Source organism: Pongo pygmaeus, chromosome 6 (assembly GCF_028885625.2).
Source record: "Pongo pygmaeus isolate AG05252 chromosome 6, NHGRI_mPonPyg2-v2.0_pri, whole genome shotgun sequence".
NCBI classification, from domain to species: domain Eukaryota; kingdom Metazoa; phylum Chordata; class Mammalia; order Primates; family Hominidae; genus Pongo; species Pongo pygmaeus.
The window spans coordinates 57,602,725-57,623,723 of record NC_072379.2 but is presented as its reverse complement, the minus strand read 5'-3'; the positions used below and the strand labels follow the sequence as shown (position 1 = coordinate 57,623,723).

The 20,999-nt window shown below is 44.0% G+C and overlaps 1 protein-coding gene across 3 annotated transcripts in view; it reads right to left on the bottom strand.

Moving 5' to 3' along the window:
- CPVL (carboxypeptidase vitellogenic like) overlaps positions 1-20,999 on the bottom strand; it is a 205,503-nt gene that overhangs the window by 100,652 nt on the left and 83,852 nt on the right. For all 3 annotated transcript variants that reach the window (XM_054494678.2, XM_054494677.2, XM_054494679.2), the window contains 3 exons: positions 5,821-5,935; positions 4,807-4,865; positions 2,380-2,459 (listed from right to left, as the gene is read on the bottom strand). In XM_054494678.2, the coding sequence (XP_054350653.1) occupies positions 2,380-2,459; positions 4,807-4,865; positions 5,821-5,935 (254 nt within the window). The remainder of the gene's footprint in view (positions 1-2,379; positions 2,460-4,806; positions 4,866-5,820; positions 5,936-20,999) is intronic.

Below are 20,999 nucleotides of genomic sequence, written 5' to 3'. Positions count from 1 at the left end.
GACCGATACAAGCTCAGCAACAGGAATCCTGGCAGTGCTGCTCTGTTGGAGCCCTCGAGGGGAGCCTCTTCTGCATTCATTCTACATCTAGCAAGGCTGAGCCATGATCCTCTCCACCTGGCACAGGACACAGAGTTTTTCTCATTTAATATAGGAAGCCTGCTTCCTAGCTGCATTGCTATGAAGCTTTGTTTAGCAACACTACATATCATTTCCCATTGCAAACCAACATGCAGGAGAAAACTATAGTAGCACTTCCATTTGACTGCTAAGAAAATAACTATAGGTCCACCACTAGACCGAGCACCAGGAGGGCTGGGGCTTTGAGGACTGCTTACTGCTGTCTCACCAGCACCAAGAACAGCAGCTGGCACATAATAGGCAATTGGTAACAATGGCAGAAGGAGAGTGGCACCAGCTAGTGTACTCCAAATCAAAGTTAATACATTTCATAATTTGTTTTAAACCAGAGAGGCATTGTGACTAAATAGCACATTCCAAATAAGAAAAGAGGGAGAGTATTTTCACATCTTGTTCGTGAAAAAGTTTTATTTCCAAACACAAAAGCAGGAAAACTGTGAATGGTAAATGTCTCCTTACAGCCATGCACTATTAATAGTCAAAAAGAATGAGATTTTCTGAAAAAAGAAAGTTGGTTTTCAAAGGGAGAAAATGAAAGCTCCACTCTTTAAACCTGTAGTAACCCATTTGCAGGTTTCGAAGCGACCCTCTTATTCCAAACACCCATCTGGAGAGCTGGAGAGAAGAATGTGGTCACAAAGGGAAACGAATAGTGTAAACTATAAAGGAAACAGCTGAAATCAGTTTTCTGCACCACCTTTGATTAGCTATTTTCCAGTTCTAAGAGCCCGAAGCAAAAAGAACTACAACAGCTATAAACAATGGATGCTTTGAAATAGGTTCCCTTTACATGTCAGGAAAGAGGAGATGGACCACATGTCAGCAGTCGACATCCCCATATGGAGGGGCAACTGGAAGCTGTAACTGTCTTTGGGGGAGGGGAAGGACAGACAGAAACGGCTTGGCAGTGATGCTCTGTCTTAGAGGGGGCCGATGCATCTCTTCAATACAGAACCTCTGCCCTCAGGGTGTTTGCTAGTTAACCACTGAGCTTGTTTGGATTTAAACCAAAGAGGGATGGGAGGTGGGGGCGGGGAGTAGGTTTCTAATCTGAAGAAAGAGAGCACACAGTGCCAAGAGAGCCCTGGCCCTGGCTCTGAAGAAGCCTGTGAGGAGGACTGCCGTCCGTTACGTCTGTGGAGGGAAGGGGAGGAGGTGCTGGGGGGAACACCCCGCCAGCATCTTGGCAAATATGTCCCTAGGACCCCACTGTATGTGGAAGCAGAAGTGTGGGGTCCTGGGCATCCCCCTAGAAACTGAACAGAAGTGATCGAATCATGGAACATGTGAAAAACAAAACTGGAGAAGACAACAGCCATATTCTTTTCTGGGTGGGCAGAGGGAGAGATCTTTGGGAAAGGGGCTTGGAAGTAGTTCTTTCTTCTCTCCCCCCCGGCCACCTATCTGCCTCAGAGAGAAAGAAAAGTAAAATGGAAAGCTTTTGTCAGAGATCAGCAAACTCTGACTCCTATTAGATGCACTTTCGCTTTGGGGATTGGTAGTAATTAACAGAGTGCTTGGTGGAGGTGTGGGGTAGGGAGCTAGTTAACTCCTTCTGGCCACTAGGGTTCTTTTAGTAAATTATTATAATACATAAAGCGGTGCCCTAGTGACCAGAAAGAATCTAGGACTTGGTCTCTAGTAATAATTTGTAGACTGGAAAAATCTGACCAAATAAGAAAGGTCACTTGCTTTTTTAAAAATGCTAAAAATAGCAATGATTAATATGAGTGAAAAAAGAAAGGGAGAAATTATATGGACACTGTTTGGCCAGACTTACAACTTTACACTTTTCCTTTTTTTTTTTTTTTTTTTTTAAGGAAAAGAAAACTTTCATAAGAAGGGAGAATACTAGAGACTAACAAGCTAAGTTTTCAGCCTCGAAAAGTCATGAAATAGAAGCAAAAAGTAAAAAATTGCATCCAAAAGCCACAAAAAGAAGAGTCCTGAGAAACAAACAAATATCTGAAAAGATGTTGTCTCCCTGCAAATGCAAAGTTAAATACAAATTTGGAAAACAAGTAGAAACCTTTCAGATGTCTGGTTGAAAGGTTTAAAAAATAATCTTTAATTGAAAAATTCTGCTGTGTGTGTGGATGTGAAAATATCCTTAAATTACCTTCAGGAATTGGACTATAAGGCTCAGTCAATAATAATTCCAACACTAGAATAATTTTCCTATTGAGATAGAAAAATGTTTGGTCTTAGGAAGGCCAAGAGAAAGCAGGAGCATTTTACCTGTATAAGTCCTGTGCTACATCGTCCTCATTGACTGCATATCCGTGGGTATCATCAGTAAAACTGAAGCCTGTGCCCACCTGCAGGAGAAATAAACATGCAGGTATAAACACAGAGAAACACATGCCTTAGGGACCTGCAGAGAGGTCCCACACTGGAAGATGACCTTGTTCCAAAGGCCAAGCTCAGACTTCAGATTTTTGCCATTGCCCCACTATGCCTTTAGCCCTCCTCCCAGGAGGATGCTGGGTGCCACCTATTCTCACCACCCCCTAAAGCCCAAATAAAACAGCAACACAGAGCTTTGCCCTGGGGTCAGTGGCTGAGCTGTCCTGGTCCTCACTGGAGACCCTGCCAGATGTTGATTTAAGGAAGAAGGATTCATCTTTTCCATCCCCTGCTACAGTATCAAAAGATCCAAAGTTGTCTCCTCTCTGAAACCTGGAGAGTTGCATGGCTCTGTCCTGCCAAGAAGAAACTCTTGGTTGGCACAGTGGCTCACTTCTGTAATCCCAGCACTTTGGGAGGCCGAGGCGGGCGGAACACCTGAGGTCAGGAGTTTGAGACCAGCCTGGCGAAACCCCGTTTCTACTAAAAATACGAAAATTAGCCGGGCATGATGGCGGGCGCCTGTAATCCCAGCTACTCAGGAGGCTGAGGCATAAGAATCACCTGAGCTCGGGAGGCAGAGATTACAGTGAGCTGAGATCATGCCACTGCATTCCAGCCTGGGTGACCAAGTGAGACTCCGTCTCCAAAAAAAAAAGAAAGAAAGAAACTCTTTAGGCTGGAGAAAAAGGTAGTTATACGTTGTCTTCCTCTTCTTCTTCTTCCTCCTCCTCCCCCTTCTTGTCTTTATTTGCGAGAAATATGGCCATTAAGCCATTTCATCTTCAGTAGGTAAGGAGTTTTAACATAATTAAGACTAATTTTAAACTAATATTTTCTTATACCTAGAAGTTCACAGACAACTGAACTGCAAATTCAAAAGAAAAAGCTACTATTTTTATGTCAACAATTTGCATAAGGAACGCACTCCCTATCTAGTATAAAGATTTTTGTGTTTTTGTTTTTGTTTTCCAAACACCCAAGGATGTTTAATTCATCTTTTACTTAAATACACAGTTATGGATGAGGAAAATGGAAGGCTGACAAAACAAGGTGGGGGAACGAGCATGCTGACATTTTTTTCCCCTTTTATTTGTGTTCTTTTGGACCATCTGAAAAGTGAGAAAAGTTAAAGATTTTAGTTAAGAGGGCAAAGATACTCCAAATCTGTAGAAGCTGACCCTAAGTTTCTCTCCTATTTTGCACCTTAATAGAACCAATATCAGAAGACCTCCCCAAGGAGAGTATCACTTTTTGTCCAGAGATGAAGCACGTTGCTTGTCTTAACAAGTGAAGGAGGCCAGGAGCTCACACCTATAATCCCAGCACTTTGGGAGACTGAGGTGGGCGGATCACTTGAGGTCAGGAGTTCAAGACCAGCCTGGCCAACGTGGTGAAATCCCATCTCTACTAAAAATACAAAAGTTAGCCAGGCATGGTGGCACAAGCCTGTAATCCCAGCTACTCAGGAGGCTGAGGCAAGAGAATTGCTTCAACCTGGGAAGTGGAGGTTGCAGTGAGCTGAGATGGCGTAACTGCACTCCAGTCTGGGTAACAGAGGGAGATTCATCTCAAAAAAATAAAAATTAAAAAAAATAAGTGGAGACCCATTTTGACTTTTTATATCTACAACTCTATGTGAAAGATTAGATGATTGTGAAAGATTAGAAGTTCTGGCACTATATAATAACCTGTGATATACAGAACCCAAACTGTTAGTGAAAAGAAATGAATTCCTCCTCCTGGGTTATCTAATTCAGTGAACAGGACATCTCATAGGATTAAAAATAAGGAAATGGGCCAGGCGTGGTGGCTCACACCTGTAATCCTATCATTTTGGGAGGCCAAGGCAGGTGGATCACCTGAGGTCAGGAGTTTGAGACCAGACTGGCTAACATGCTGAACACCCCCACCCCACGCTCCCATCTCTACTAGAAATACAAAAGACAGCCAGGTGTGGTGGCATATGCCTGTAATCCCAGCTACTTGGGAGGCTGAGGCAGGAGAACCGGGTTGAACCAGGGAGGTGGAGATTGCAGTGAGCTGCCAGCCTGGGCGACAGAGTGAGACTCCATCTCAACAGAAAAAAAAAAAAAAATGAGGAAATGAGAGAAGGCAGCAAGGAAAATTGCCAAACTCCGATATGATTATACATGTTAACAGAAAAACTAAATCTCAAAATGGTTTTAATTTTACAGATTAAATTCTATTTTGAAAAGGAAAAACTAAATCTATTTTTTAAATGCACTTAATAAAAAGGAAAAAATAAAAGACAGGAGAGGCCAGCACTGACAGCTCACAGGGTCATCCCGGACTTACTGGATTGTCAATGTAAAGCATGGACAGCGTTGTGGTCCAGGGGAAGTCTCTGTCACGCACTGTGAAAACAAAGAAGAGGGGTGAGATAGAGTCATGGACAAGCATTCCACCGAGGCCTCATGGTGGTGAGAAGCCCAACACACCCCCCGGTCCTCGTGAGCTGTTGGTGTACCCTCTAACAGCGCTGAACACTCTCATGGTGGGGAACAGGCACCTGCACCTTTACCCTCTCCACTCCTCTCCTTCACTTTCCCCCAGCCCAGAGCGTTTCTACACCTGAGATAAAGCTTGGAAACAAAACCCAACAAAAGCTTGGAACAAAGCTGGTTCATGAAAAAACACCCACCAACCACCTCTGCAATAATATCCATATGTCCAATTAAATCAATCATCCTTAATGCTCCATCTCTTGAACAGAACTACTTCAACAAAACTGACACATCAGCCTTTATACTGAGTCACAAACTGGCTCACACTCCAAATTCTGACCCAGGGGAAGTAAACAGAATTAAAAAAAAAAAAAAATGAGATGAAGGTAAACTTAGTGACAGCCAGATGTTGCTCTTTCTTTATCCTTCCTCTGCCTCAGCCCCCACCTGGAATAGCGTCTTGCTTCCAAGTTATCAGATCATGAGTGCGACTGAACCACAAAGTGTTCAGTTCATGTGAGTAATTAAGAATATAATTCCACCCATTAGTCCACTGCAAAGAGCTGTCCCAAATAGTAATAAATACCAACTGTTTTGCAAACCCAGAATGCTTGAGTCAGCAGCAGACTGCAAGAAAGCGGATTAGAACTTTTCACCCAAATTTCAAGGGAGAAAGCAGCCCAGTCAGGACACTCACCCCGAGGCACCTCCTTCTCGGATGGACATTGCCAGAAAGTTGTGTTTTGATAATCTGGAACGGTTAAGCTATTCATAGTGGTTCAGTGTTTACTCTAAATTAGTTTTGGAGCAGATACGAGGCTCAGATGAAAGATTCTATAGGAAATATAGGGCAAGGGATACTTACAGGTCATGTTACTTGTGACAACATAAGGCCCATGTTCCACAAAGAGTCCAAACATGGATGAAACTCCCGGCCCACCTTGTAGCCAGAGAACTACTGGGGCATCTTCTGGCTGTATCTAGAGGAAACAGTAAAACCAGTGACCACACAGAACACTCACTAAGGCTACAGAACACACACAAGCAAACTTACCCAAATCCCCTCTGTGTTACATGGCTATGACTAAATCCCACAAAATCTCCCCAGACCTCAGTAACCACTCTCCACTATAAGCAAAGTACTGATTATCTTTGGTTCTTTGAATGAGGCTGTGCCTGGTATGCTGGTGTCTTCTTATCATGCAGTGAAGTCTTTTCCCACCAAGAGATCGAAAGCTCCTTAAATGTAGATGCTTGGCTTGTGCATGCTGCCAGACATCTAGCATACTGCCTAGGGCATGGTTATATATTTTTAGCTGTTTAAACTAAAATCTGGGACTCTTCCATTTAACACACATATTCCCAACAGAGGCACAACAAAGAATTCATTCTCAGTGACACTTTCCCTTCTGCACTGAGAGCCCAAACGCCTTTCTGATTTTACTCACTAAGAACATGTTCACAGCTGGGCGTGGTGGCTCACGCCTGTAATCCCAGCACTTTGGGAGGCCGAGGTGGGCGGATCACCTGAGGTCAGGAGTTCCAGACCAGCCTGGCCAACATGGTGAAACCCTGTCTCTACTAAAAATACAAAAAGTTAGCCGGGCGTGGTGGCACACGCCTGTAATCCGAGCTACTTGGGAGGCAGAGACAGGAGATTTGCTCAAACCCTGGAGACGGAGGTTGCAGTGAGCCAAGATTGCACCACTGCACTCCAGCCTGGGTGACAGAGCGAGACTCTGTCTCAAAAAAAAAAAAAAAAAAAGAACGTGTCCATAGGCACCAGGACAACTTCACTCAACATGGTGGAAAAATGAGGAGGAGCAGACAGGCCCCAGGGGCCTTTAGCCAATGCAAATAACAACAACAAAACCCTGAACAAGGTACAGATTTATTTAGGAGATGTGGGAGACATAAACTAGAAAAGGGTATTGGCAGGGCGGTGATGTTGAAAATGAGCTACTAGCCGTAGTGTCAATACCATCACCTTCAATGACAGAGACTTTTTCAACTATTTCATTCAATGTGTATTTATTGAGCACCCATTATAGGCCAGGCATAGTGCCGGGAGCTAGGTACACAGAACATTGAGTGAAGAAGAAAACGCATGTCCTCTTGGAACTTAGAATTGCATGAGCAATATAGGCAGCAAGTAAGAAATAAAGACAAGGCCGGGCGCGGTGACTCATGCCTGTAATCCCAGCACTTTGGGAGGCCAAGGCGGGTGGATCACCTTAGTTCGGGAGTTCAAGACTAGCCTGACCAACATGGCAAAACCCCATCGCCACTAAAAATACAAAAAATTAGCTGGGCATGGTGGCGGGTGCCTGTAATCCCAGCTACTTGGGAGGCTGAGGCAGAAGAATCCCTTGAACCAGGGAGGCAGAGGTTGCAGTGAGCTGAGATAGCACCACTGTACTCAAGCCTGGGCAACAAGAGCAAAACTCTGTCTCAAATAAATAAATAAAGACAATGATTGGAGAGTGTGAAAAGGAAATATGGGTGATTTAAGAGTCATTGGAGGCTGAAAAGGAGAAGGTGATTAGCGAAGGCTTCAATGAGGTCTGAGCGCTGCCCTAAGCCCTGAAAGCTGAGAAGGATCCAGCCAGGAGCAGAGCCAGAGAGCAGAGCTGTGCAAGAGGGAAATGACAAGGGAAACCCTCTCACCAGAACAGACCTAGAAAGGGAGGAAGGCACAGTCGCCAGGCGAATCCTCCAGAACCACCTGAAAAAAGCTCTACTTGGCTCCCCTGTTTGGCTTCTAGCAGGACCTAAGAGCGGGCCCTTGCATGATGGCATGGCTCATTGGATGGTTAGTCAGCAAGGATCCCCTGGCTTCAGCCCAGAATAAAATCCCGCCACCTCTGACTTGGCCTGGCTATACAGACAAATCAAGGTGTCGTTGGAAGGTCTGAGTGGATGCGTTCCATTGACCTGGATGGCGGGAGAAGGCTGAGGCAGAAGGCAGGACTGACTCAAGAGAAGGTGACGTGGGATGCCACTGCCAAGACCTGCAGGAAAAGCTGAGCAGAGTTCTAACCATGGCCACAGAGGGCATAGAGGAACTTTCCCAGTCACCAAGAGCCTGACAGAGTCCTTCAAGGCTTTGGAAAGGGGCCCAGGGGGACCTGCTACAAGATAGGTGCTGGTAAGAATGGCCATGAGCTGGGGCACACCCTTCCTATGAGGCGCCACCTCTCGGGCTCATTCTTGAGCATTAACAAATTAAGCAACATAATTAAAGCCCTTGGAACAATGTCTAATGTATGATAAAAGCACAATAAATATAAATGATTATTATGACTAACGAAACAGGTAGAAATGGTAGAAGCCCAGAGTCTGACTGGGGCCTCTGATGAGCAGGCCTGAAGCTCCAGGGGTCAGCGCAGTATTATATAACAAATAAGCGTGGAAGCTCTTGCCCCAAACTGTTTGGATTCAAATCTAGGCTTTACTACCCGCCAGTGTGTAACTTTGGGCAAGTTGCCTAAGCAATCTGGATCTCAGTTTCCCCACCTATAAAAATGGGATCAATAGGCCAGGCACGGTGGCTCATGCCTGTAATCCCAGCACTTTGGGAGGCCGAGGCGGGCGGATCACCAGAGGTCAAGAGTTCGAGACCAGCCTGACCAACATGGAGAAACCCCGTCTCTACTACAAATACAAAAAGATTAGCTGGGCCTGGTGGCACACGTCTGTAATACCAGCTACTTGGGAGGCTAAGGCAGGAGAATCGCTTGAACCCGGGAAGCGGACATTGCGGTGAGCCAAGATTGCACCATTGCACTCCAGCCTGGGCAACAAGAGCGAAACTCCGTCTCAAAAAAATAATAATAATAATAAATAAAATAAAAACTAAAAAAAGATCAATAATAGTAGCTACACTGAATGCTTGCTGGGAGGATTAAATGAATTCCTTTTCATAAACCTTGGCTTTATAGTATGTGTTCTCCAAATATTAGCTATTGCTATAATAGATAATCACGAGGAATTTGTAGATGGCTTGAACACAATCTATCTGTAAATGACAGAATAGGAAAGTGGGCTGTGTGGGGTTTTTTTTCTCGCTCCTGTAGCCCACAACTTCTCTGATCAGTTTCACTAGTTATTCCCCCTGCCTCAAGCATTCAAGTATCTATGAACAAGTCAACAGAATGAGGGTTTTGTTTTATAAGTCAAAGCAGAGGCTGGGCATGGTGGCTCATGCCTATAATCCCAGCACTTTGGGAGGCTGAGGCAGGCAGATCACCTGAGGTCAGGAGTTCGAGACCAGCCTGGCCAATATGGTGAAACCGCACCTTTACTAAAAATACAAAAATTAGCTGGGCATGGTGGCAGGTGCCTATAATCCTAGCTACTAGAGAGGCTGAGGCAGGAGAATCACCTGAACCTGGGCGGCAGAGGTTGTAGTGAGCCGAGATCATACCACTTCAGCCTGGGCAACAGAACAAGATTCTGTCTCAAATAATAATAATAATAAGTCAAAGCAGAAAAAATGAAAATCAATGACAGCCTTTTTAAGCTGCTGCTTGGAAGCAGAGTGAGCCCTGGAATTGGGAGCCAGACAGGCTGCGGTTCCAGTTGGCCACATAGCAGCTGTGCCATCCTGGCCCTCAGTTTCCTCATCTGTCCAATGACCATAATGCCTGCCTCACAGTATTGCTTGAAGGCTCTGAGGAGCAACTGTACATGAAATGATGTTGTAAACTCTAATGTGCTGAATAAAAATAACCAACTCTGCCCCAACCTGCCTGTGGAGCTAATTGTGTTTTCTTTAAATAAGTGATTTTTATCTCCTCTCAGATCCACTCACCAGTACTGCCTTCCACTTGTATTCACTCAGTAGTAGGAGCAAATTACACATATGAGAGGTGGAAAAACAATGGGATCTGGGTGGAAGGTAGTCCCTGCTCTTCCCAGCCTCCCAGGGAATGTGAGATGCTGTGAGTCCAACTGATTCCAGTGGATATCCAGCCCCACTTCCTTCCTAAACTACATGTGAACTCCTAGAAGCTGCAATGTGCTCATTAAAATATTTTGGAGAGCTTTTCTCTTTTGGAGAGTAGTATTTTTATACTACTGCCTAGGCCCAAATCCCAGAGATTCCAATTCCATCGCTCTGTGGGGAGGAGGCCTCATCAGTCTTTCTCAAAAGCTCCCAGGTGGTTCTAATGTGTAGGCGGGGCTGAGGGTCTGAAGGTGGATGGAGAGTTTGCCCTCTAAATATCTCACGCCTCTGGTCTCCAGCCTGTCCTCCCCCATCCTCCACCCTATCCTCCCTTGGCCTTCCATGTCCCTTCCTGTGACCTGGCACAATGAACCGGACCTCTGGACTCAGAAAAATAGCCTGACCCTGAGAGCCCACACTATAAAGTCAAGTCAAACACCTCAATGCCAAACATCTTTATTATGCAACTCTGAAGCACAGGACACTGCGTTCTTGGAATGCTTAAATAACAAGATCTGTGTACACACCTCCAGCCTCAGCTGACCTTGCTCCTGATTTACTTTCCTGGAGGAGGTGAATGAGGCTCAACAATCCTGGAAGAAGCCTGTTTTTAAAGAAAAGCCCACACATACATCTTTCTACTTAGATGGGCCAACCAACCTGTGAACTAATGTCACCCTTATCTGTAATAAAATGTAAAAGTCAGATCTGGAAAATAAAGGTGTATGTGTTCAATGCCGAAAGCCCAAGAATCAGTTGTGTCACAGCATGCAGACTTTTGTAATGTAATATGGCATCAAATGTCATGATACGCAGTATTAATTATGTGCATAGTAATGGCATGAGGTTATTACGTGACAGTCCTTAGGGTGATATATTCAGCTGTCAATTGTGAGAATGCAGCCTTTCGCCTACTCTCAACTTTGGAAAGAATAAAAGACTTCCTGAACAAAACCACATTGCAATACTTAAGACCGAATGAAGAAATGACCACTTTAATTCATCTACAGCATTACAAAATTCAGGAATTTAAAAACATTTATCATATTGAAGTTATAATTCAAGAGTGTATGAAGCAAGACAATTAATGCATTTATTTTTTTCAAAAGCTTTAAAATGTGGCTGGGCGCGGTGGCTCATGCCTGTAATCCCAGCACTTTGGGAGGCCGAGGCGGGTGATCACAAGGTCAGGAGATCGAAACCATCCGTGCTAACATGGTGAAACCCCGTCTCTACTAAAAATACAAAAAATTAGCTGAGCATGGTGGCGAGCACCTGTAGTCCCAGTTACTCGGGAGGCTGAGGCAGAAGAATGGCGTGAACACAGGAGGCGGAGCTTGCAGTGAGCCGAAATCATGCCACTGCCCTCCAGCCTGGGCAACAGAGCGAGACTCCGTCTCAAAACAAAACAAAACAAAACAAACAAAAAAAAAGCTTTAAAATTTTTCTTAAAACTTTTTCTATTATAAAAATGGTACTTATTCTTAACTAAAGGTTTTTTTTTTTTTTTAAAACGAAGGTATTTTTAAAAGCCCCTCTTCCCCGACAAATTCTACTTCCTAGAGATGATCATGGAGATACTTATGTTTACCCTTCCAGATTTTTCTTTATGGTCCTCCTCTGCACATACACATACACATATAGACACATCCTGTAGTTATTATATATGCAATATACATACACATGATTTTTTCCAAAAATAGAATCAGGCTATACTCTATATATGCTGTATTCACTTAACAATATGTTGTGAAGATCTCTTTATATCAATACATACCATTATTTTGCTGAACAGTATGCACTCTATGAATTTACCACAATGTATTAATTCATTTAACATACAACGCCAACTACTCACAGGGATTGTCTAAGGCTGTGGATGCAGACCAACTCCTACCCATGAGCAGGCAGAATACTTTATAGTTACGAGCATGGATTCTGGAGCCAGAATGCCAAGGTTTGAATTCCAGCTATGCTATTTTATAGCTCTATGACCTTGGGCAAGTTACTTAACTCCTCTGTGTTTCAGCATCCTCTGATTGAAAATATGGATACTATTAATGTCTATCTCCTAAGGTTTTCAGCAGTTTTAGAGTTGATATATGCACAGCACTGAGAACAGTGCCTGGCACATCTATTTAAGTGTCAGCTCTGATGATTTTTCTGATGGTGTGGGAAGACAATAAACAAGTAACTAAATAAATGAGTGATATGAAAGAGGAATGGAGAGACACTAGATTAAGTACTTAAAGAAGGCCTCTGATGGTGGGGTAACATTTGAGCTGAGATCTAAAATATGAGTAATCCCTTCATACTACATATTTAAGAAGAAAATAAAACCTCTACTAATGACTTGTAGGTCAGAGTCCTGCAGCAAGAACTGATGATTAAAAGGGAAGGAACAAAAAAGTTCTAAATATTAAAGAAAGAACAAAGGAATCCTAAATAAGTGAGAAGTCTCCCTAGCAACAGAAGAGGGTCGGCCCGTGGGTCCCACAAACCTGGGCCCTTTATTGGAGAACAAGAAGCAACTATGGCTTTGCCTCAGAAGTCCTTTCGATTCTTCTGGCGACCCCTGGTGACCAATCCATGAACTTGGACACTCTTACCTCAGGGTTTCTTCCAGAAGGAATGGCCCAGAAGGAGAGAAGTTATCTATTCTGCCAGAATCTCTACAAAAGGGAATTTCACAATTTCTCACATTAGCAAATTTCAATGCTTATTCACAATGATGGTGAAAAATCTACTCCATGTCTTAAAGGAATGTCATTCAAAGAAAGTGAAACTCATTGAAACAAAACTAGTACTAAATCCTGTCTGCCCTATTGTTCCCCAGATTGATATACCCTCCCTGGACAGCATCACCTTTGCCCTGAGTCTTCCTTTCCACCCTCATCCTCCATCAGCCCTTATCCCCCAGGCCCTCCTTTGCATCAGAGAGAAAGAGAGAGAATAGAGATAACCTTCTGCTCAGACCATATGCACATCACTGAAACAGTAAGTTAATATATTGCATAGGGGGGTGCTAAAAACTTGCCAATTTCAGTACTTTTAAGAAACATAATTGTATTTTTTTTTTTTTTTTGAGACGCAGTCTTGCTCTATCGCCCATGCTGGAGTGCAATAGCGTAATCTTGGCTCACTGCAACCTCCACCTCCCAGGTTCAAGTGATTATCCTGCCTCAGCCCCCTGAGTAGCTGGGATTAGAGGTACGCAACACCATGCCCAGCTATTTTTTTTTGTATTTTTAGTAGAGACAGGGTTTCACCATGTTGGTCAGGCTGGTCTCAAACTCTTGACCTCATGATCTGCCTGCCTCAGCCTCCCAAAGTGCTGGGATTACAGGCATGAGCCACCACACCCAGCCTCATGATTGTATTTTATAAGAGGACTTTATTGGAGTGACCCTAGGAAACTTTAGGTATCTCAACAAGTGTTAGGGCAACATTTTGGACCAGAAAGTCACTAAAAGTAGACAGGCATCTGCCAATCTTCAGGACTGTTACATACCCCTAGCCACCCCTTTCTTTCTATCTCCAATAAGGAATGCCACGCTTGGTTAGAGAAAATAGCAACTAAACCACTAACAGATCCAAATCAATGGCACTGCTTAAGATGAGAAGTGCAATTAGTAAATTAATTAAGGCCCTCTTCACACTTCTATATGCAGAGGCTGATCATTTGCTTGGTTTAAGTAATGTGTTCTACCTTAATTGAAGTCATTAGTACCCCAAGTAAATGTCTTTAAATTCCCACAAGTATGTTTAAATGGACTCCCATTTTGCCATACAGATCCCAGTTCAGCTAATACTTTAGCTGCTACACTAATGGTATTAATCAAGGCAGAGCTTTTTATTTAAAGCAATTAATTTTGTGACTAGAATTGTTAAATAGGTACATAACATTTTAATTCTACACACACACACTCAACACATACACACAAGTTGCCAAAGACATTCATGCTTTTCAAAGAAATTTTATTTCAAGTGGTTGGTGTTGACTACTCACTAAATCTTCCTTTACTATGATTGCTCCCATGGCACCATCATACAGAAAATTAATTTTTTCAAAATCTTTTTTGTTTTTTGTTTTTGAGATGGAGTCTCACTCTTGTTACCCAGGCTGGAGTGCAACGGCATGACTTGGCTCACTGCAACCTCTACCTTCCCGGTGCAAGCGATTCTCCTGCCTCAGCCTCTGGAGTGGCTGAGATTACAGGCACCCGCCACAGCCCCCGGCTAATTTTTGTATTTTAATTAGAGAGGGGGTTTCACCATGTTGGCCAGGCTGGTCTCGAACTTCTGACCTCAAGTGATCCACCTGCTTTGGCGTCCCAACGTACTGGGATTATAGGCGTGAGCCACTGCACCCAGCCTCAAAATCTTTTTTTGTTTTGAGGCCTCCTTGCATCATTCCCAAGCTCCCGACTCTCATCAAGTTTTGGCTTGTCTCATTGATTTGTACCAGCTTACACCCCATTAGAATCCTAACTTTCTCCTTCCTAACCTTTCTGCCTGGCTCATTCCTTCATGAGATAGTTATGGCTGTTCTGTTTGTGCCTCCTGCCAGAAAGTTATACTTTATAAGGAATACGGAAGCGGGCGGATGCAGGGAGGTGTGGAGAAGACACCTTCCTTTCCCTTCTTGATGCAAAAGTTAGTTACTTTCTCTCTATGTTATTTCATTTCCACAAAGGAAATCAGGCATGCAAAAGTTTCTGCAGAGTGTTCAAATATACCTATGGGTGGTGCTCTATAACATCACCTTTAGCTACTTTCTTTTTATTTTGTCTCTGGTACCCTGTATTCTTCTATATCTCTGATGCCATTAAGTACGTAGCAAAGAGAAGATAAATAGAGTCAGTTTGAAGAAGACAATTATCTGTGATCTCCAAATCTTTGTTGCATTGCTGGTGGATTTGTATCCACCTGTGTTAGATATATTTTGAGACATATTTTAATAAATCTGTCCGGTCCATGTCCCCTTCTCTAAGAAATGAGTCTCCATTCATCCATGGCTAGCCTGCTAGCCATGTTTATATCATGGCTAATACCCAGCACCTTCAGTCTTAGCTGACTGGACCAAGGAAGAAGATGTGATCCAGACTGTGGCAGCCATGGGTACTAGTTAATCTCCGTTGGCTACATGATGCAAGGACAGGTAAACTTGGAAATGAAAGGTTGGCCGTACTTGGCTGAGTGCCTGGAGAAGCAAAGCATGTTGATCTGCCAAGGGAGAAGAATGAAGCACAGATGAGGGATTCCTGTGGTCTCAGACAGAATAGGGCTGAGACAGAAAGACTGGCTGCCCTTCCTCCCGAGGCTTTTCTATTACTCGTTCCTTAGGCCAGACCACATGTCCAGCCCTTGGTGTCTCAGGGCTGGAGAAAGATTTAGAATGGTACCTGCAGCAGTTAAGGCCCAATCAGAAGTCAGAAACCACAGAGTCATTTAAATTTTTTTTTTTAATTTTTTTTTTACCTGGAAACATTCACCTTTAATTCTGTTACAAGTTCCAGTGTTTACTCTGGCCCCAGCCAGCCATGGGTATCACAGACACCCTTAGGCAAAAGTGAAGATGAAACACCAGAGGGGCCTGCTCTCCCACAGCCACATCCTCAGAGTTGGCCAAAGACCAGCACGCTAGGTAGGCTTCCTATGTCCACTAAGGAACAAAGAAATGTTAATATCTAGAAGTATTCGTTATTACAGGGGACTAAACATACATATGCAAAGAGAACTCCAAAGAATGCCCTGGGCTAGGGGGAGTGCTCACAGATGGACAAGCCCATAAGGTAGGGAGGGGACCCTTCCCAAGGCTGCTGTCCAGACCTCGTTGGAGAAGGTATGGTTGCAGCCCTCTGAGTAGCTGAGAGGTTCACTGAGTACCCTCGTCCAAAGCTGGCCAACCATCCTTGGGTAGGTAGGAACAGGTGGGCTGTGGCTGGCAGGTGGACACAGAGAGACTCAGGAGGCTGGGAGCCTGCTTGCCTGAAAGGTTGCACACAGCCTCGAGCGCACGGTGTCCACATTGGGAGGGACGAGGGAACAACCCTCCGGGGTGCAAATGGCCAAGGCTAGTGAGAGGGCTGCAGAGAGAGCAGGGTTGTCGGGAGCCTGCTCACCAGCAAGGCCTAGGGTATATGGTGCTCATACTGGGAGGGCCACAGCCAGGTGATCACCTGGACAGAGCCAGGGATATCATCTTGCTCAGAGTCTTGGTGGTCTGGGTGCATAGCTAAGGCAGAGTGCCACTGGATGTCCCCACCCCCCACCTCAACACACTGCTGACAGACTAGGCAGTGGGGCCAAGAAAAAGCGAAAGGCAGGACATAGAACAGAAAGAGAAGCCAAATTCCTCCTGCAATGTCTCTCCAGCACCCTCTACTGACAAAGCTTAATATTGTGCTTGCTGCAAAGGAGAAATGCTGAGAGCTCTACTATGGCAGAACAGGGAAGAGGGTAGAATTGGAGCTAAGAGGCAAAAAAACAAAAATTAAAAGTAGCTGGCATAGTAATCCCCACTCCTTATGTCCTCATCCTTCCCCCAGGTAGGGAGTATATGCTAGTTGTCACAAGATATCACAGCCACAGCCTAAAAGTACAAGACAAGAAGCTATGTTAGTTATCTAATGCTGCACAACATCTCTCCAAAACTGAATGGCTTAAGACAACAATAATAATATTTGATCTCTCGGGACTCCTGCGGGTCAGAAATTTGAGGGTGTCTGGCTGGGCAGTTCTGGCTCAGGGTCTCTCATGAAACTGTGGTCAAGGAATCAGCCAGAGCTGCAGTCATCAGAAGGTTTGACTGGTACTAGATGAACCTCTTCCAAGGTTGGTACCCACTGGAGGGTGGAGGCCTCACTTCCTCTCCACAGAGGCTCAGCCATGGGGCTGTTTGAGTGTCCTCCCAACATGGCATCCTTTCCTCAGAATGAAAGATTCAAGAGACCAAGGCACAAGTAATATTGCCCTTTATAACGTAGCCGTGGAAGTCAAACATCATCCTTTCTGCTAGCATGTTGGTCACAAAGCCAGCCTTGATTCAGTATGGGAGGGGACTGCCCAAGGGCACATACATCAAAAGATGAAGAAGCACTTGGAACTAGCCTGAGGGCTGGCTACCACACGGGCCACACGTTCAAGGGCTCCTTCATTCAATCCACATCCTGATTTGGAGTTACTGGATGTTTTTATACTTAACTACAGAACCGCAGAATGTAACGCTGGGATGAAGCCTTAGCAATCCACTAGGTTTAACATCTTTATTTCTATATGAGAGAACTGATGCCCAGAGAATACGAATGCCATCTCCCAAGTTACACAGCCGGGAATCGCAGACTTGGAATTAGAATCCCTGTATCCAAACCTCTAGTTCTCTTTTCCCAAATTCCAGCCCATTGACTCGCTGCACTGGGACCACTGTGGAGCACATTACAAACACTGATCCCTGGGCCCTCTCCAGATCTGCAGAATCAGAATCTCTGCTGGGTGCAGCTAAACAATGAGCTGGGAGATCTATCATATTTCCAAAGCTCCCCAGGTATTTCTGATGAGCCAGTAGCACATTTGGGAATTCTTGTCCTCTTCCACATTACCTGTGTTATTGGAGAAGTTCAGATGTGCAGATGAGGGAGTGTACATGGCACCATGCTGAAGTATGGTGGGGCCTGATTCCACGCCTTCACCCCCAGGATGGGCTGTTCTGTTGGCTTCCAGGCACCTCTGGGACATGCTCTTCTACTGCCAGAGAGAACGCCTTTTGTTCTGGACCAGGAGCATTAGAGCGGTTCATTTTCTCTCCAATTGACTGCTGACTGTGCTATCTGATCATCCTAGTATCTGATTCAGCAGGGCCCAGCCTGCAGGATCCTGAGAGGGAGCCCTTCTCGTAGGTTGCCCCAGCACCTCACGGGTCTCAGCAATGTAATCCTGATCTTTCACAGACACTAGATTCTCAAATCCAGGAATCTGGGCCTTTCCTGTTGGCCTGAGGATCAAGGTGGGGTCCTCTGTAAAGGGGCCTAGGCCTGACTCTAAATGCCCCAGGTTTTGGCTCCATGGCATTTGAGGTAACTGATCTGCAGGTTTTGGCTAAATGTGTCCAATGAATTATCTATGTTCCTACATCTATAAGATAAAGTCCAATACTAGCTATTTTTTTTTCCAATGAGAAGGATGCTGACTTTAAAGAGTAATAATCTCTATGTCTTTCTTATCTTCTTCAGTGCGAAAAATCCCAATTTCACTTAGTAATTTCCTGACCTGGTAGCAATTAATCTACCTTGATGGCTGGGGTTCAGGTCCTTCTAATTTACAATTTCCCTCTATTTGCTGTCATCTTTAACCTCTCAAATTGTGACTGGTTTAGTTCTTGACATTATTTGTGTTAATAATTTTAAAAGTAATAATAACCATAATAATTGTAATCATAATGAAATAATGACAATAGCAACTATAGTTACTATGTTTTAGGTGCCACTCTAATGCTTTCCTCTATTATCTCTTCTGTCTCAAAACCATTGCCAAGTAGGTATTTTGATCCCCACTTTAAAATGAGGAAACCAGTGCTCAGAGACACTAAGAAATTCCCCAAGGTCACCTTTAGCATAAGTAGTGAAGCCAAGATTTCTATCCAAGCCTGACTTACCAAAGAGACTGTACTTTTGGCCACTATACTCAAGTGCCTTCCATGACTCGTTTTCTCTGGATCTAATACATGACGGCCAAGATCAAGGATTTCCACATCAGAGGCCTAACTTTATATTCCAGTTCTGCCAATTTCTAGTTGAGTATATTGGGGCTGATTATTTAATCTCTTCATCTATAAAATGACAATAACAATTCCTTCATCATGGGGTTCAGGTAAGGATTAGATAAGAAAATGCACAGTGCCTAGCACATAGTCAGTGTTCAATTACCAGCAGCTATAACTGCTACATTTCTGCTAGTTTCCTTATATTTTTTATCCCATGCAAAATGCCTACTCCTTCTCTTGCAGGTTGTATTCCCACTGCACATCAATTTCAAGTTCTGGAATTTATTCTGCACTGATTTGTATATAATAACAGGGCAGCAATAACAGGAAAACAAAACTAATTTGAGAAACAGCATCCCCCCAAAAATTACTCAGAGGATACGACAAGTGTGGCATCCTTCCTGGATCTCTTATTTTCTCTACCTTCGGTTTTTTAAAGGGGTCATTTCTCTCCTGGTGACAATATCAGCTGCTTCCCTATGACAGACAATGAACTAATATCTCTGCCAAATGCGTCTCAGTGACCACTGCTTCTTCTTGTCACACCTGCTTTTTCTCCTCCACCCAAACTGGTGTGACTCCATAATTTATAGCCAGAAGCATCAGATATCTGGCTCTGCATGTGGGCTTCCTGGTAAGAGGTTCTTGGAACAATCTATTTTGGCTGCTACATGGTGGTACCCATCTGTGGGTACCGTTTTTTCATCTCTGCCCCTCTCCTCCCGAAGCTTCATCTATCACTTTCACTAGAACACCATGTACTTAAAAGACATTCTTTCCCGTTGTGTCTCCTGGGATCATCTTAGGTTGTGTTTATGGCTACAGTACTGGACTCAAAAGAATATAACCTGGTCAGGGGATGCACAGCTAGGTTTTCATTTAATTAAGGGGAAAAAGCAAAAACCAACAGTCCAGTCATTGTTTAATGAAGGGGGTTTTCAGACTTCAGTCTGGCAACCAGTAGAGCATGCAAACTAAATTCCTTTCCCTGAACAGGTTTACAGTGCCAAAGCACCACCTACATTCTAGACATAGAGGCAACCTGAGAAAGAAAAAAACTGGGTTTTTGCTTTGTTTCCATCTGATCTCTTCTCTCACCCTTAGTTCCTGTTTTTACAAATCATCTGGATCATTACCAAAGAAGACTCAACATTCAGAGGGTAATGAGGAACTGACTGGTGTCAAAAACAAGTAACAAAGCAGAAGGGAAAGTAAGGAATTGGGGTTCTCCAGCTAGAGTAGGGGAGAAGGACTAGAGTGGAAAGAAGATGGGGAAGCAGTCCTAACAGTTCTTAGAGAATCCGCAAGCTGGATTAGGGAAGCCGACCTCCACAGGCTGCACTGGTCTCTTCACTCCCCTCATTTCAACCCTCAACATGGGAAACATATCACCTCTGTCTGGGTTTGGCTGCTCTAGGCATTTCTTTCTGGTAAAAGGCGTGTTGGTCACTTTTCAACCAGGAGCTTCAGGCAGAGGGTAGTGGCCCACAGGCTGGAGTGGTTTCACAGAGAATGGTTCACTTGGTAATTCTGCAACCTGCTGGCCTCTGCCAATTTACAAGTCAGAATCTCTGGGGGAAGTCAGAGAATTCTTGTATGCAATAACATGTGAGAATCCCTGAGAGAAAACATATTGAGACTCAATAATCTAGGCAAATGTTCAAGTATCCATTTTGTGCAGAATAATAACTCCCTAAAGATGTTTGTGTCTTAATTCCTAGAATATGTTAGGTTAGAGGGCAAATGAGAATTCAGGTTGCAGATGGAATTAAAGTTGCTAATCAACTGGCCTTAAAATAGGGAGATTAGCCTGGATTATCCAGGTGGCCCAAATATCATCATAAGAGTCCTTTTAGAAGACAGAGGTAGAAGACAAGAGTCAGAGAAGGAAACATGACCATGGAGATTATGTGATGTGAGAAGGACTCAGGCTGCCTTTGCAGGCTTTGAAGCTGGAGGAAGGGACCATGAGCCAAGGAACGCGAGCAGCCTCTAGACACTGCAAGAGGCAAGAAAAGAGATTCTCCCTTAGAGCCTCCAGAAGTACCACAACCCTACTGGTCCTTGATTTCAGCCCAGGGAGACCCGTGTCAGACTTCTGATCTGCAGAACTGTGAAATAAAATGTGCATTCTTTTAAGACACTAAGTTTGTGACAATTTGTTATAGCAGCAAGAGAAAACTAATATAAAGAGGTTACTGCAGATAAATGACTGCATTCAATGACATCAATAGATACGATATAAAAAATGCACACATACAGAATATTTCTGAAAGGCATAAAGTTTAAGAGACTGGGAAGGCCCATTATCACTCTCCTCCATCCCACTCTGTGC